The 18935-nt window shown below is 42.3% G+C and overlaps 1 protein-coding gene across 5 annotated transcripts in view; it reads right to left on the reverse strand.

Annotated features, from left to right (window-relative positions):
• ADAM23 (ADAM metallopeptidase domain 23) overlaps positions 1–18935 on the reverse strand; it is a 742840-nt gene that overhangs the window by 209021 nt on the left and 514884 nt on the right. For all 5 annotated transcript variants that reach the window (XM_069615574.1, XM_069615576.1, XM_069615575.1 and 2 more), the window contains exon 10: positions 16533–16604. In XM_069615574.1, the coding sequence (XP_069471675.1) occupies positions 16533–16604 (72 nt within the window). The remainder of the gene's footprint in view (positions 1–16532; positions 16605–18935) is intronic.

The raw sequence follows: 18935 nt of genomic DNA on the forward strand, positions 1-18935 counted from the left end.
AATCTTATCTACTCAGTTGAATGCAGCACTTAGATCTATATGTCTCGCATACACAGTGTGTCAGATGCATCTTTACCATTGGGTTATTTGGGTGGTAGCAATACCTCGTTTAAATCTGGTTTGGAATTTTGACAACATCTAAGATTTTACTGTCCAATCTTTGAGTTTGGACAGTATTAGTGAGGCAAATATTTTTCTGGTAGAATGTAAAAGGGCTATTGGGTGGTAGTTCTCTGGATTGGAGTAGTCTCCCTTTTTGAATATGGGTACGCGACCACCTTTATACCATGTAGCCGGAAGAAGGCTTTATGATCTTATTTGCATTAACATTGGATATAAAAAATTGGCCCACGATGCAGTGTCACCTTTTGAGATGAAAGTTGACAGATCATCCAGTCCCATCGCCCATTGACCTGAAACTCTTAGATTTCATTATATGCTGTTCAATGTCGTTTTTACTGCACATTCCAAATGGGCAGGGCCCTATGATCAAAATTCACTTTACCATACTTCTTGATTCCGACTTTCCCTTAAAATGCTCCACCCAAATTGCCCAGGATTTGGCTGAAGTTTAGTTTGGTTATTTACATAGATTATTAACATACTGCTATAACTGCCTGATGGTTTCAAGGTTTAAACTCACCAAAGTGGGAGGGTGCAGCTTCCCAGTTAAAGCTGCTCAGCTTTGGAACTCCTTACCCCCCTCTCTGAGAGCTAACCAAACTTACCTGCATTTTAGACAAAACATTATCAGATGGATTAAAGAAAAGGACTGCTAATACGTACACATCCTCGCTGGCACACCACTGCATTGTTTATAGCTCTGCTTATAACTTTTTATTGTTAGCCCACTCTACCTGTAAATAACACCTAACATCCTTACTTTTCGACTGTACTAAACATGCCTTTGCATTTTGTTGTCATTTTTCTTGTTGTATATACGTGTACAGATATGTAACCAAAGCTGAAAATGTTCTTGTTCTCCTGCGTCCTGATACCTTCGGGGCTAGCGCGCATTTTAAATAAATAAACAAACAAACACAACACGATTTTTGAGTTGTTTGTGAGTAATGTTTTTTGTATGTTCCTACTAGTCTTTATATTCAGAACAACCTTGTGATTGTTTAGCCAATTCTTGTATTTTTGCTTTAAAATGCATTTCAGTTATCTAATGTTCTGATAAGGTGTTATACTTCATTAAACTTCAGACATTCCTTCTGCTGTCTCTTTTCTATACCATATCTTCAATTACTTTATTTTTTATTTTTCATCAGTGCGTTACAGTTTACAGTGAACTTTTCACACAACATATACCAAATATTAAGAGACATAAAGACCTTAAACAATGCAATTATCTCACAAATTCATTTAAACACATAGGGCTGATTCATGGAATTATTTGCGCCAAAAAAACGGGGATTTGTGCGCGATTCTGCCCGCAAATCCCTGTTTAACAAATGTGGTTTTGCGGCCAGAATGGCGCACAAATCCCATTTTTTTCGGCGCAAATAATCCATGAATCAGGGCCATAATGCATATAAAACATATATTTCAGAGCAGTTCAAAAACATACTAATTCCGTTCAACAACTTTTCAATTTCCATCAACAATTTCGTAATGGCAATGATAAGAGACATTTAGGTACGGGCTAAATGACAAGTGCAAAATAGTTCTGTGCAATGACACCTACGTCAATGCCAAATTTCCCTAAGAATGTGCTATGAGTGCGTTTCAGTCTTTTACAAATAGTTAATACATGTCGTGCATCTTCGGGCATGTGCATAAGTTTACATATCATACAATATCTCTATTTGTCCTCACTGCCATACCAGGAACCCCACACCGCTAGTGTAGGTATTAGATGCATCCTTAGCAAGAGGAACATTCTCCTACATCTCGGTGAAGGAAATTGAATCAAATACTTCTGTGGCGTAAGATATTAAAGCCTAGTCTGGAAATAAACACCTGGTGACTTTAGGCCCGTTACATGCTGATGATCTTCGCACCAATCTCATGCCTTCGCTTTGTCTGGGAGCTCCTGCTTTAATAAAAGGAAACCTTTTATTGCAATCAGGAATCCATCCAATTTAAAAAAAGAACATTTGTTAAGGTTCTTCATCTCCTTTAGTGTTTTCTGGGAGCCCCGATTACTGCGGAGCCCAATATAGCCAACAATGGACATGCCAAGCTTTTAATAGCTTTTACATATAGCGGGCCTATAGATAGATGACAAAGTGTTTAGGGACATCAGGCCTAGTTCCAATAGTATAGCTTGAACAGGTGTTCCCTGCAGTAAACCCAGTAGCTTTCGTCAGAGCGTGCCCTCTAGTTTATTTAACCCTGATACACAACATTTGAGGCTCGCCTTATATCCATAAAAAATTGTTGTGATCAGACTTTTCTTATCGGCCAATAATATACCTTACAAGCTATGCCCAGCTGTTTCCATTGCTTAATTGTAGCCAATAGGGTCAGAGCTTTAGATTGTTTGCTGTCCCACAGTTCTCTATTTCTTATGTTGTCCACCATAGTGTATCCCAGTGACATGATGCCTACCCCCGGGGATCGAGATCAAATCCAGCAACCCCAGAAGCAGGCATCGAGTTATTCCAAGCAAGCCCAACAACCCCTGCTAGGGGCTATTTGGGTGCAGTCCTGGCGTCTATGGCGCCAGGCTCATATGGAGAGTCAGTCCTGGTGCCTTAGGCACCAGGCTCATAGAATAAAACTTACCTGATGCAGACCATGCTGCAAACTTACCTGATGCAGACCATGCTGCAAGAGCTCCAAGCCAAAAGAGGCTTGGAAGGGACTACTTAACCTAGGGTCTATTTTTTTTACTCGGGTGGGGTCGAGGAGGAATACTTACCTGGGACTACTTTGGAGGCTATTTAAACCACGCCCGAAGAGCAGCACACGCTTTGCGTTATTATGCATCCTGCAGCGTAACGCTCACCGTGCCTGCAAGTCTGCATCCAGTCTTCTGCCACGCCCGCCTCGAGTTTGGAGCTCCTAGAAAGAGGGAGAAAGAAGGAGAAAAGGTTAGAACAAGAGCAATACCTTTAATCCTTACCTGAATTCCCGATCCACCGCGCCTTCGAGCTGGAAGAAAGAAGTAATTTTATGCACGCCGCCTCGCCTGCTGCAGCGCCGCGCTGACCTCACCAGCCTTCGCAGCATCTTCGCTATCCACCGCATCCTTCTGCATGTTCCCGCCGCACTCCGGCACCTAAGGGGAACACAAGAACAGCAAGGTGAGCCAAGGGAATAAACAGAGGCAATATTAGTTAACCCCCATAGAGAGAAAGCAACAGGTTACATACTGACATTATTTTATCGAATTGTGTTGGATAATACAAATCCTTACCTGAATGTTACCGGTTGCCACGAGGAGCTCTTCGCTAGGGTCAAGCTGCAACCTGCAAGGAATCGGACAAGAGTGAAAGTCAGACATTTGAACTCTTACGAACTATATACTTACGGCGTCTCGCCGGAAATCTCAGAGTCAATATTGTTCTGGAACTCACCAATTCCTTTGAACCAGTGAAGCAACTGGTTATCTACGCGCCCCTGCGCTCAATGCAGGATGGAGAGCTCATCTTTCCAAACCATCAGGTGAGACTATAAGAGGGGACATTAAAGGTGATCAGTGGGGAGAACAGCGGGGGTGAGGGTTAACACTCAACTCCACGGGTGGTTAATTCCCTTTCTCCATTTGCAGAAGAATACTCCTACGGGCCAAGCAAACGAAGCTAGGCGGGCCAGTCCAGTCTGTCATCTTGGCACTACGCGTCACATTGGTGGAGACCGCAGCTGTCCAGTTCAGATCGACGTCCCTGTGGGAGCCAGGTGAGTGTAACACCCAGATATACATAGAAATTCATATGTTGCATTTCACCAATTTCAGTCGAAAAAGGTGTCAACTGAATCTCTTTGATCCAAAGCATATCATGTTGGTTTTCGTTATATTTATATGTACATTTATTTTGTTTTTATTATTTGTATAGCGCCAACACAACCAAGCCCCTAGGCATAAGTACGCAAACACTACAAATTACAGACAAATGCATACAATCTTAAATCATAAGCAACAGTAAGACCAACTTACGAGAAAAGGTTTGTTTGAATGTTTCCGACAAGACCATGCTTTTGTTTGGCCTATTAAAAAACAGCACTGGTACTTCTATTTAAGTTGACAGACATATGATCTAATATGATGTCCTCGGCATAAGCCAACCAGGGGATATACTCAGAACTTCAATTTAAAAGTCATGAGATCTAATAAAGTCAATTTGAATGGCTGTATGCGGCTTGCATATTGGTGTATTTATTAATGTTTCAATAAGCCTATTATAAGTAGCTATTGTGAGTAATCCCCTCACTGCCTGAATTTCTTCACCTACATAGCAAGCCAATACAGCAGTGAGCTTTTCTCAAGAGGCATTTGTCCATATCATTCTGTTCCCTTGATTATTTACTTCAAAGGTTACCAAGCCCTCAGGAATAGGTAGGAGAGATATTGGCTGGTACAGACCCAACATAAGGCATGGATGATCACTTTTACCTGTTTCCTTAATATGTAGGCATTTTATTAAACGTGTAATTTATTGAGAGGCAACAATATAGTCTATTGTGGAAACACTTTGCCCCTCCACCAAGTAGGTTTGCTTGGAACATCACCTATGATGTTACCATTGAGTGTTTGGAATTGCCAGCATTTCGTTAGCTCAAACCCTGATGATTGAGATTGTTACCTCTTTAGAACTTCATACCCCACTTGTCCATAGATTTAAAGTCAGGACAATTACAATTTAAGTCCCACACTACTACAATCCGATCCAAACCCGTAATATTAGTCCATTCCAATAGCAGATCTTTGATTACAGTAAATCGTTGTTCTCACTTTTTTTCTGGTTCCAGTGGATATTGATCTGCAATAGATAGTTATTTTCTCATGTGATATTCACAGACAAAACAGTGTCTGAATCCATCTTCCTCTCTCTGGAGCAAATTCATAATGAATTATCAATTCCTATTAATAAGGCCCTAGAAAGACAGCCCATTTAACCTCTAGTCGCCAAATAATTTGTATAGCCATCCAAGTAGGGCATGCCCATTTCAGATACTTAAGCAACAGACAGAAATGCTTTATTTGCTTAGTGTTAAAAACACATTCAGTGTCAATGACTATCTCTGGAAAGCATATCCATAAATAGTCAGGTGTGGGTGAGATGATACTAGAGATGAATTGATGATAAAAAATGATACTGATTACGTTCTTAAAAAAAGTGATCTGATTTAGGGAATATTAAACTGCCGGTTCGATGCTGATCTGATTCAGGGGATGTTTTGGACCTCCAGTTCCAGGCTGGTGTGCTTAAGGAAGAATCTTAGACTACTAGTTCATGACTGACCTGATTTGTGACATCTTCAATCATTCTTTTGAAAAATTGGCAGCTAAAAACAGTGAAAGGTGGGATTATTGCATACAATGATTAAATTGTAGAAATACTAAAAGACAAAAATAAATAATATCTAAAAAGATCTATGTTGTGTGCGCCCTGTTGGACAATTTACCATTAATACCTGTCATCTCTCTAGATAGAGAGAAGTACCACAGATATGGATAGCAAATGAGCTAACTTCTCAGTAATAAGTAATGTTATCTTCACTACAGGAATCTCATTGTATCGCCAACTAGCATAAATTACATGTCGGAACAATGATATACACACAAAGAGGGGCTCCAAATGAGGCAGCTTAAGGTGTAAAAACCTTTGCGAATAAGCTTTAAGAGTTTTTTCTAATAGCCCAAGCCTTAATAAAATTAGAATTCAAAGGCAACGACACTGCCTCTTCGATAGCTAATAAAAGGAATTAAAGAGCTAGTTGATACTGAGAAAGGTTTAGGATTTTTGTAATCGCAGTAATGGCTTAATCTGCACAAAAGAAAAGACATTGCATTAGTTGTTTTAATCCCCTTCGGGGGAAACAGCCAATGACAAACAGTAAAATCCAGTCTGGGCCATTTCCTGGAGTCAGTGGCAATTGGGAGTACATTAAAATGTAGTTTTGTTATATAAATATGTGATCTAGTGTCACAGACTAATTGATGTATTTTTCTACAAGGGACAAGAAGGACATGCAGACTGGATGTCAGAATTGACTGTCTTTTATGAAGAGTGTGTTACTAGGTTGGGCTACTAAAAATAAAACGTGGGATCTTCCCCACACAAAATAAGTGTCTAGATGTTTTTCTCCTTAATACGGGCGAATTCCTTCCTTCTGTGGAACCTATCTTTTTCTAATGTATTTTCCATAAGATGCAGATACCTAGCTCAATTCAGCCTCAGAAAAAAATCACTAATTAGAAGTGATCCAGAGGGGTTACTGCAGCTCTCACTGGCATTGCAGGCTTTAGTGTGAGCATAACCCTTGTTCTTGGTTGAACACAAATGCAGGTTTTCCTGGGGCCCGTACCGCATGCCTCAGTCTATTCTATAATCTTGTGAGCCGGTGATTTAGTGGACAAAGCCAGCAGGTTCAGCTAGATAGGGCTCTATGGGGTTTGCCTGGACTCCCTTCCGGTCTCTCTAAGCCCCAGGTCTCTAGACCCATGAGAAACTTAATCCCACTGCTTGGTCCTGCTTGCTCTCACTAGCTAGATGTTGCCTATCTCACTCACCTCCTAATTTCACTCACCTCTTGAGTCCATTCCTCTCCACCAATTTTCCTTTTCTGACTATAATCTCCTCCTAATGTTAAATCCAGTCTCCACTGTACCTCCTTTCATACCTTTGCCACCCCCTCTTATAACGCGCTTAATACCAGAGACCAGTTTTTAAGCATGAGCCTGTGATTTGAAACTGTGCTGCTATAATGCCCCTGAGCTATCCTCCCGTCCCGATGGGACTCTCTCTCCCGTGGCATCTCCTCCTGCTCTCTGGCTATTGAGACCTTCTTGTGACTGCTGCTTTGCCCTCCTGGTGTTAACCTTTTCTTCTGCTTTTGGCCTTCTCCTCATGTCAACACTTACTCTGCTATTCCCTTAATTCTGTCTGCCTCCTCCTTCTCCTGACTCCCTAGATTGTTACGACCTCTTCTCTGGTTTTCTCTTCCTTCTGTTCACTCTCACCTTCTGATGATGCAACCTCCTTCCTCACCTTATTAACTCCCACCACTTCCTTCTCTTCATTCACACCCTTTGATGTTACCGACTCCTCCCGATCCTCTTAGTTCTCACCACGTCTTCCTGCTCTCCACTGTTGCCACCTTTTCCATCCTCCTCTAGCTCTCCAGCCTCTTAGGCCTGCTCCTGTGGCTTGTAAATTGGCAAGGGCTGTGATTGACTGTCTTTCCTGCATGCATCTGAGGCTGCTTTGGTCTCAATCTGCCCGGCCAATTCTATAGCATGGATGTTACTCATCCTCCCTGTCCCTCCCCCCCCCCCCGGGTTCCTGGATGGGTACACACTGGATATGCTTGTGGAATACTTTATTTCACTGAGAGTGCCGCAAGTTAGGAACATTGTAACCACAGTGAGAGGATGTGTCGCCGGGGAACAATAAGAGTGACAACCTTCTTCCTTTTGGGGAGACAGTAATTCAAAATGCAGCAGGAATTCAAAGCAGCAAAGGGAACCAGACCTGTTGCTGCTAGATATAGGCCACTAAGCAGAGCTCATCCAATTCAATGGAATCACATGTATGGATGCTGCCGGTTTGGCTTCCACATTGTGACCTGGGGCTGTGAGTAGAGTTCCTAGATTACCCCTCTTGCCTGGCAGGGCTCTTGCTTTGTGAAACTCCTCTCCCCGGTTGTTTTGTGCTGTCTCCAGAGCTGCTGTGATGCTCTTGTAAACTCCTGCAAGATGAGGCCACTGACTCTCTCACCTAGTGTAGTTCTCTGGCTTCAGAAGCTGTGCCACGTTGGCGACCACAGAACCATTCTGGGATGGTTGCAAGCGATGTTTCCATGTAAGTGGTGATGCCAGAGCCGTCTTTCCATGCAGTGGCAACCATGTCTCTTTAGAGGTGTTCCCTGCGCTGCGTTAATCCATCCTGCCACAGGTGATTCTCCAACCAAACCCAGTCTCAGCAGTATTCCAACCCAATCTAAACAAAAAACAATTGATGCCAACAGCCTCAGACAAGCAAGCTGAGCAGTTATCATTGTCAGACGAGCTGTGTTCCTTTCCTTATGCACTGTGTTCTCTCTACTGTAAATGCGATTTAATATCTCAATCGATTTTATCGATTCTAATTTACATACCTATACCTAGCCTTGTCCATGTAAAATATTAACATTCCCAGCATCCTGTATGTGCATCAGGTGGACAGCAGGAGTGGAATGTGCTCGCCTTAGGAACTGGATAATGTTGTGTGATCTGGCTTTGATACCCTGGTAGGGCCAGTCCGGCCATTCATCCTCCCGATGCCGATAAACCAAGTACCGTGAGTGGGTACTCTAATACTACTAATAGTGAGACTGATTATTACAGCACTCAGAAGATGGAGGAGTCCGGCATGAAGACTAATGTAAATTACCAAACTATTATTGTTTATTTATTTGTATGTAAATTGCATTACATGGCACTTAACTATATACACAGTGATGTATCATACGCAGTGATGTATCACACACAGCCACTACAAAAATCCAATGCACATCTCATTACTAAAGCGAGACAAAGCTCTAAAAAGTTGGCCGTAGGTTAGTTTATTAAAGATGTAGAGACAGATCACCACAAGCCTCACCTGAACAAGTTGCATGAACTATATCTGCAGCAATGACGCATTCATTCCTACATATCTGCAACCTGTTTACACCTAATTACAACAGCACCCATTTCAGTATTTCTGTGTCTCACACCCTAAGTTGTTAGGCTGTAGTGCCAGTGGTTCTGAGTAGCAGTGCGTCCGCTTACTCAACCCACTTTTCTCCCAGTCTCAAAATAAAGTATGGCAAAGTATCAAAGACCACCATCCCGTATAGACTTCTTCACTTCTCTCCTCGGCTCCTGATGACTGGGTCTGTTCTGCAGACTAGGCAGTTCGACTGGAGGAAGGTTGACATCAAATTGACAAGATCTTCCACTGAGCCATAGTTCCCTTCATTTCTCTCATTCTTCCAAATGCCTCTACTTACAAAAGGTGTGACCTGTTCTGACCCTGCGAAGGTGCCACACTCAGACCCTGGTTGAATTTCACCTGTGTAAAGTTTAAAGCACAGTTTATAACCTGGGTATGCTAGGACTAGCATATTTTTGAGTTTGCTTTTTCGTTCGTCTAAGAAATGTTGATTCTCATCCTACATACTAGCCCAAGTAAGGGCATTTTAATTATTCCATGTGGGTGCTACCAGTTTGTGCCCTGAGGCTGCAACCTGGGGCTGTGAGTGAAGTTTCTGGAGGACCACTCTAGCCAGCCTGATTTCTGGTGGGCACGTCTTCTCTCTTGGTGGGGCACAAGAACAGAGGTTTGTTATACTGGATCCCCACTTTATGTACCATTCTTGGTTTGATATTGGTGTGGGCACTATAGCAGCTGCTGTGTTAGTAGCAAAACCTCAGAAAGGATGAGGTGTTTGACCACCTGATTATCTCATCTAATCTGACCTTACCCTGACCACATGGCTTCACCCGCAAAGTCTCAAGTCTGTTTGAAAACCATGTTCAACTGTGGTAGTCGGATCCAGTCTGCACCAGGTGACGACAATGTTGTGCCCAGATACTTTGTCAGATGCATTGTCCTTCCTATATAGGGGGGGGGTTGGTCCCCCCATACACATTTGCCTCTCAGACCCTCAGAAGATGAATCATGAACACCTGGAGTACAAAATGTGCACCCCTTTTAAACCCTAAAAAATAGCACATCAGCACATCAAGATTTCCTGAACAGTACAACATTGACATGGGATTTCAGAGCACTCCTGCTCAGACCCACATGTGGTCTTGTGGGGCAGTGTCTTGCCTCTCAACCTAGCGACCACGGTTCAAATCCTGGTCCTGACATGAACGCCCTGCAGCATTTGTAAAACGAATGTGAAATGCACATGGATTTCCCAGTATTGGCGAGGTGGAACCCAGATCCGGGGAGGCATGTTTTGCCGGATCTGTGACGATGCGGCCAATGACAGCACTGTGTAAATGTCATTACATATCATACTTCATGAAACCAAGCTTAGTTTTTCAATAATATGCTATCACACCTGCCTCTCTATAGCTTAGCAGTTATGTGCAGCATTGTGTATAACAATTTGAGACACTCCACTATACCAACGGTGGGATTATCAGAGAACCTTTAAACTTGTGTTTTTAAAAATATGTATTATTATTGGGATTATTATGCCCTACGCATGGAAGGAAGCCTCAAATAAAAGAGTACCATGAGATACAAAATAGGCCGGGCAACGGTAATAATGTCTGGCCCCCACCAAGAAAGCTTGCGAACTACTGCCTACAATTCACCTTTGCTGTAACTTCACACTCAACTCTTCAAATTAAACCCAACATGCTCATTGATCAACTTCCATCGAATCAACACACACTATATTTAACATAATCAACTCATTAAAACCCCAATTAAATGCATGAAATGTTACTGCAGTCAAAGTGCATTGAGCATCAATATATACTAATTGCGCACACGGAAATGCCAGCATTCACTGACAATGATTGAAAACGTATATTCCAAGAACTGCACAAATTGTCAAAGTTCTAATGTCAATCATGTGAAGGGCAGTAAACAAGGCCCCGCTAGGAATGCTCTGACGGTATCATACACAGACCTACCAATGTTTCTTTGCCTTTTCTTTGCAAATCCTTTGCAAATATACTTTATAACTCACTACAATGGATGGGGAGAACATCTTGGCAATTCAAAAACACTGCAGAACATGGTAGGACTGGGAAAAGAAATAAGCCGGGAAGCAAAATAAAAGTGGCCCACACAAAAAGTGTCTCAGATCCTCAAATTTCTATGAGTTATGACATTTTGCAATGCACTATTTGGGAAGATGGAGGAAGATCTGTGCTGCGCATCATGGGTTGAGCTTTTTACATTATTATGGCGCTGCAACCTGCAGCAGAACATCCAAGTGTAGCATAGCAAGGTAAACCTCCCTGCTACAGAATCATACATTGAGTGCAATATTGTGTTCCGCCGAACCCTCCGTACTAGTGGTAGCTACCAAGAGAAGGACTAGCTCCAACACCAAAACACACAAAATGCATGAACGATTATCATGATATCTGTCTGATGGGCAGAGTAGCTAAGGGCCTGGCAGTTGACTGCCGACAGTGCAATGCTAAGTGATTAGAGATGGCATGCATGTTGGTCACCTGCAAAAGGGATGTACTGCCACTCCTTTTGCATTATGGTCCACCATGCATTGATTAGGGCAAGGCGATATGGCGCATATTCATGTTTTAGGATATTCTGTGAGCGCCACACACTAACAATGTTGATTGTACATCTTTGAGAGGTTGTCCTTCCTGCAATACTGTGTATCTGAGACAATGAAAGGTCCATGTTATGAGTGAATTATACAGCAGTTGAGTGTATCATGTGCTCAAGGGTGCATGAGCGTCCCTTGAAATGTGACTTGCCGTACCTCACGTATGTCATGACTATGATCAGGGCTTGTTTGAGAGGGCCTCCTACATCAGCAGCATCCTTGAGTGTCCCCGTCTCCTGCTTGCTATCTGCTGCCCGACCCTTGCAGGCTTTTTCTGCGTTTGGAACACTTGTCCATGCGCATTCAGTTTGGCCACTGTTACGTTTGGCAATCTGGCTCTGTATCAGCAATCACAAGTGAGGAGACTTGTGCATAGCAGAGATTTCAACCACCCCAAAACACAAGGTAAAACACAATAGTCCAGCTCTTAAGTACTTACTAACAGCAGTTAGTTGTAGTTACTGTTTTAGGCACTCTTATTTTTGCATAACAATCGACCGAAACACAGAAGAAAATGATGATTTGACCAGGATGGCACAAATTTACTCATGTTCGGAAACCGGGATTGCTAGCCAGTCTTGTATACTCCAACCACAAGGAAGCATCAATCTCACAACTCACCAAACATTGTAATAGTCCATCATTTAGTTGAGTTTTCTTTGAGAAAACCATGGCTCACCAACACAGGTGAGGTTATCATAGAATGGGCTAAAAACCAATTCAGCCTGTGCGTTGTTATCTATAACTAGTAATTTATTTTCTTGAACAATACTGCAATGCATTAAACTTAATGAGTGAGGCTGTTTATATAGTGAACACCTAACCAGAATCACCTCAAGATGCTCACACATTTAGCAGTTAGTCAAAATAAAGCACAGTGCTCACAATTAGGTAAATGAGGTAAAATATTAGGACCAGGATCACATCATTTGGCAAAGTTGAGAAGCTGAGATTTGAGACCAGCTTTCCTGGTTGCACCCATTGCGATTTCACAGTAGATTACAACTCCTCCCATCTATCTTCTCATTTAAAGTAACATGTAATGGTTTTTGTGTGTTTGTCTTTTCAGGGCCTGTCTAGAAATAAGTGTTAAAAAAAAAGTAATTTACAAAACATAGCGCAAATCACACAACGTGTAAGAAATATCTAAGGAAACCTGTAATAAAACATGCGCGATGCACACTGAAAGGAGGATAGAGCACAAAAGAAAATACATGTACATAAAATGAATAAAAGACAACTCAGTAAAGTGGGTGAATGAAAAAAAAATCTGGTTCAGGTCCTTATCACATACATTTCTAAAGTGGACGTTTGGTAAATGGGAACTTTTGTGGCCACACTTTGTCTTAGAAGGTTCTGCAGCTTTTCAGGGACTGAATTAGCTAGGTGGTTCCTCATTCATAAAACGCCCAATTTACCTTTCAATGTGCCAAGGAGAACACTGGACTGATCTATAGAGAAGTTGATGGATCACTCAACAGACTAGAGGTACAGGGGCAGAGTCAATATTGTATCAAGCAACTCTTTTCACAAGTCTGATAGCCATTTAGGGCCACGAGTCAGTCAAGTAGTCTCCCACTCATCCTAGAGGCAGCACAGTGTGCCTGTCAGACTTGAACGTTGCCCACGTCCCCACCAATGGGGATCAGTGGTTCACACGGCATCCATAACTTTGGCAATGTGTACTTTCTACCACAGAGCGACATAGCTGGGTGTCAGTCTCTTGCTATTGAGCTCTGCATTCAATCTAAGCATCACGTGTAACCCTGAAATACCAAACCAGCCTTTAACCCTACTGATGCTATGACATACACAAGTACAATGTACTTCTCGCTGCTCAGTGAAAAACTAACAATCCATTTGTAGAACTGATAACACAACAACAAAATACCCAGTCCTAAATATTAAAATCAGTAACAAATCTGGCTGTTAAACATGTTGCAGGAATGTGTATGCCCCCGACATCGCACCACGAGCAGAGCATGCTGTTCGAGGGGCTTTCACCAATACATGTAAATGCTCTCCTATTTATGATGTTGGCGCCTTAGTTTATCGCCAGAAATTATGCAAAGGCACCATTTTATTTACTTTTTCTTCCTAGTATATCCCTCAACACCAAAAACAAGTGTGGAGCAAATCATGTGTTCTCCTGTTAGTTAGTGTGCGTGTTTGCTTGTGCGTTAAACTGTGCATTAAGAGAAAGTACAAGCCTCCTTCAGCCTGTTCCCCTGGGCACAGTCGTGCATGCACAAGCCTCTCCGATCAGTGACCGACTTTCAAGGTGCACAGCAAAGTGGCACACAGTGGGCCAGCCACTCCAGAGTCCTTAAGAGTCGGCCAGCCAACATAATAATACATGGACGCAAAAGCAAAATAAGTCACCAGGATGCATGCAAGTTGTAGTCCCCAACAATGCAAGCTGACCATGATCATATAGAGTACATTTCAGTGCAGAACAGACTACATGTCTTGCTTGGACTGTTAGTAAAAGGAATACGTGTAAGGCACTTAGTCTGTCACTCCCTCTCACACATATGTACAACATACAAATATTCATGCACCAGCACACAGAATCATCCACACACAGACTGCATACAAACTCAAAGCACATATAGTGTCAAACTAGAAATTATATTGTGCCTCCTATTGCTATGAATATATGTATATTGGCCTACGCCAAGCTGCTAACAAGCTGCTTATAAACTACATGTGAATAAACGCGCATTGCAAGGTCCTGACCTTATAAACCATGTAAACTGTCATTTTGGGTCAAGACGCCATTTTAGGTTTTCTTGCTCTATAAAGTCACCATGTGAGCTAAAATGGTAGCCTATGTTATTCAGAACAGAACTCGATTGTCATGACCTCTGTGCAGCCAATGTATAACTTGCCTGCAGGCCACTTGTTAGGGTCATGAGCTGAGACCTTGTCCTTCTGCTGACCTGTGTGCAATGGATTACCTGTATCACCGAAACTGATCTATAATTGAATGAGAACACCTGCTTAACTACATTGTATAAACTAAGTCCCGCATTGTAATGTTAGGCCTAGAGCATACATTATTACCATTTCTTCTTGTTAATGTATAAACCTAAGATGAACTAGATTCGACCTGGCAAGGGACCCTAGAGCAGTAACTTATTTATGGAATGGTTAACCTGCAGAAAGGCTGGACAACAGGCTGGAGAAATGTGTAAAAGCCTGACTGTTTCAATGAATATTTGCACTCACTGAGCACACCGAACCACGCCGGAGTTCGCTGTGTTGTACTGAGGGTCGATAGCTATCTGAATTTTGTTCTGTTCTTTTGTAACTGGATTCAGTATAAAATAAAGTACTTTGTATGTTCCTTTGTAACCTGTGTTTGGTGTGTTTCCTTTTTGGTTACCCTGCCTCATATTATTTACTTGTTTTCACAATAGAAACACATTATTTTCTAAACGCACATTTAGTTTCCACTTGATGGTCTGTGGCAGCCCAAAGAAGGGAATCTTGAGCCAGCAGCAGCCAAGTCTTGGACAGTCAGGGGCACATCTGGGGGCAGAGTCCATCCCTATTTCTAACTTACATCTTGCTGAGCCTTGATCCAAGGTCAGAGACTCTGAGCAAAGTGTCCCAGTAAAGTTTGGCAGGCACGAAAATGAACGTGTGCAGATGAGATGCCTAGGAGTTTCAGCTCTGCTCGGTTGCCAAGCAACGTGCTCTGCTTCAAAGAGCAAAGAGGTCACTACTTCCTGACATCTCTTAAGCATATACACACTGACACAGAATGGATTTGCAATGCCCATTTCTAAGGTGTTCAAACCTCACCATTGTAACTTGTTTTCAATTCGGTCCATGGCTGAATTGCTCGTTTGGCTTGTCCAGCCCTGTTGATCAAGCTCATGACACATTTTTAGAGCAGAATTTCAAGTTGCATTTTTGCTGCTCTTCATGGCCAACTAGACTAGCACCCTCACAGTTTGAAGGCAAAAACATGGCGGTGGATGACTTTGAGGCCCAGGGTGTACCCCAGATTGTCAAGAAGACAAGAGTTATGACCATGAGATACTTGGAATATCTGAAGGGTCTGATAATATCAGAAGTCTACTGTGATGGAGGCTGATTTCATCATGTTCCAAGACCAGTGGAAGTCAGCTTATTGATGTCAGTGCCAAGTGTAATGTAATGAGGTATGGTAGTGGGGAAAGCATGACCACCAGGGCACAGCAGGCAAAACCAGTGGGTAGGTGGCAAAAAGCATTGGAGCTTATTTAAAGAGGCCAGAGGCAAGGAAGAGATGGGTAGGCAGGACAGTAACAATGATGGACTCGGTAGAGACACTTGTAGAAACTGTGCTATTCTGCTGGCAGCTAGCACAGTCGCTAAAGGACTGTGGAAATCCACGTGCTTGGGCTCCAACCTCTAAGATGTTTGAAAGGTTCATTTGAAGTCCAATAATCAGAAGCTTAGAGGTTGCAACCTTTATAGGGTTGTGGTGCTCCCCGGGAGAGATCACCAGTGCAATGATCGCTTCAGTTCTTTTTGATGGTCAAGTTATACAAACAATGTTTTCAGGAGACGTAGATAGAAAAATAACAGCATTTCCACCTGTGTAATTTGGTAGGTCAGCATCAGTGAACACTGTTTTTCATTGTAGTAGTGGGTGCTGGCACTGCACAGTTGGATGCTCTTGGTTTACAAGGAGAACAGATGAAACAGAATCAGGGCAAACCCAGACATTGTGATCATCCAATGTGCCTCACCCATGGCACACATGGTGGCTTTTTAGTCACAACCACACTCTGAGATTGGCTCTTCAGATGGGAATAACATTAATGAGACCAATGGTGGCCATGTAGCAGAGTGTTGTGGCAACATTCAATTAAAGAAATGAACTCTCCAGGCAAGCCATTCTTCTGAACTTTGTAAAGAGTTGTGCTAATGACCTAAAGTTGGCTGGCTTTTAACTGTGCTCCGGATATCAGGAGCCGCTCGGTGCGATCTACACGTCACCGGGAAAGAGGCAGGGTTGCCATTACAGGCCCACATCATGCTGAATGCAGCAGTGAACAGGTACTATAGATTGTACTTACCGCATCCACCAGATTGACCACGGACTTTGCAAAGCTGTTGGTGTGAGCATGAGATGAGCGGTACTTCTTGAACTGAAATGAGAGAAAGGCACCCGTCATTCAGAAGCGCTCAAGACAAATTATTACAATGCAGCTCCAGCATTATCCCCATCACTGTGTAAGATCATGCACTAGTGTGGTGATGGCCTTACAAGTAATGGAAGCGCAGCAATGGAGAGTGGTGCCACACCGGGAAACCCAACATTGCCAAAAGAGGACGCCGTGCAGCTGGCAAACTCAATAAGGAAGAGTGTGGGGTATGCAGGTGTTGGAAGGGTAATGCATGAATGTATTAATTCAACAAACCAAAAACAACCACTGCAAACAAGAATTGGAACGATTGAAACTCATTGCATGTAAAACAGTATCGCCCTGCAGCCATGAAAAGCCCCCTCTCTCTCTGAACCGAAACTGCACTGTAGATCTGCTGAGTCCCAGCACCTTGTTCTCTTAACTTTGGCACACTTGCACATTGCCAGATGGGCACTTCAAGGGTGCATTACATTATTATTGCTATTATTCATATTATTATGAGTATTTTATTTTCTATGTAATGAACACAAAAATAATGTCGTTATTTTCTACCTTTCTTTTATATTCCAGCATTTGCAGGGAGAAACACTTTGCTTCCTTGCCTCTATTTTTGTTTGGTTTTGCTCTAAATATTGGGTCATTAACATTCGCTTAGTTGTATTTATTTTATTTTATTGTGCATTTGTAAGGCGCTGATACAACAAGTAAATTGTGTTTCAAAGCGCCCACGGGGCAACAGAGAGCGGATATGGGGATGAAGAACAAATACATCAATGAAAGAGAGAGGCCGACCTACTAGGCCCTGTGAGCATTCAGAAAGTGCAAGTGCAGAGAGAGAGAAGGGATGAGGGGTTGTGGGGATACACCTGCAGATACATTTGTGTTGTATCCCATAGTCACAGTCGTATTTGTCTGTTTTTTACTTAGTTTAGTTCACTTCAACATGCATGCAGGTAACTGTGTAGTTGAAGTGATTTGTGGGCATTTAAAAACCATAATTTAAAATGTATAACTGAGATATCTTCAGTGCAACAAAAAAAACAATATGCATTGTTCAGGCAACAAGCAATATTTACATAAAACACTGTTTAAAAAAAAAAAAACTCTCTCCCCCCGGTCACCCCATTTCTGAGAAGCACGAGTGGGTATGCTCTTATTTATTAATTTAAGTCCTTTTATAAAGCGCCCAGCAACCCAAGGGCATCGAGGCGCTGTTACAGTGCACCAGTTACTTGCAGGTGGGACATAAAAACATAAAAAGCATACAGCAGGTTCTTCAGCAGTCAACGGTGCACAACCGGTTAGACATACCTACTAACCCGCAAAGTCTATGACCTAATACTACAACATTCCTCCAAATTGCCAAAGCTTGATACTGCAGACGAACTTGAATAGCTCTATGTACAATAGATTTCAGGAGTTTTTTTTTTATATCTGCCTAATTCAGGATACAACCAGAAACCCCCAGCTGCTTGAATTCCTATTTCAGGGCCAACCTAGTTGGTTCATCCATAGGATCATCATGGGCATAAATGCCCTGATTACTTGCTGGCGATCTTCATTCCGCGGAGCCGAAATCTTCCCCGTCATAGCCCGAAGCTATAAGGGGGACCCATACCTCAAGACAGGCACCTCTTTGCTCTAATATTAAGCAAACCATCTACTTACCGCCATTTAGAGTTCGTCCTTGGTAGGTACAAATTCAATTTTTAAACTCTACTGTATGAACCTCAATGATTGTTTTAAGTCTGTTTTTTTATTTTAATTGTTTTTTAAATATTTCGTTTTTGTATATGCTTCTCTATGGATTTCAAAATTGTCTAAAAAGGAAAACGTTTTCCCTGATGAATGTATGGAATTTAATGATTGTTTCTATCGCTGTTTGCGTAAATTTTTATGGCTCTTGCCGAAATAAAACAAATAGTTTGAGACAAGCCCCTTTTTTTAACTCCTCTCTGTTCGGAGAGGGTGCAAATGGGTGTCTCCACAGAGATACATGTTTATGTAATTCCAAGCAGTGTGGGCGATCAAAGTCACGTATCTGGCCCAGAGGAAAGAGTGGGAGGCAGGGTTGGGATGAGTGTTGGACTCATTCAAGATTACAGGTAATTGGTTGCATGAAGTTTCCCAGAGAAAATGTGTTTGAGGCCCATTGACTCAATGTTTTCTTTTTTTTACACAGACCCCACAGGAAATCCCTAACGGCCCCCATAAATACCTTTATCCTTGCCCCCTCCGTCTATATTTGCATTAACTGCGTAAAAAAAAGTGAACAATGGGCTAGTAATATAATGTAATTGTTCATTTGTAAACCGCTAATACACAAGTGAA

Source organism: Ambystoma mexicanum, chromosome 9 (genome assembly GCF_040938575.1).
Source record: "Ambystoma mexicanum isolate Mex_15411 chromosome 9, UKY_AmexF1_1, whole genome shotgun sequence".
In the NCBI taxonomy this organism is placed as follows: Eukaryota; Metazoa; Chordata; class Amphibia; order Caudata; family Ambystomatidae; genus Ambystoma; species Ambystoma mexicanum.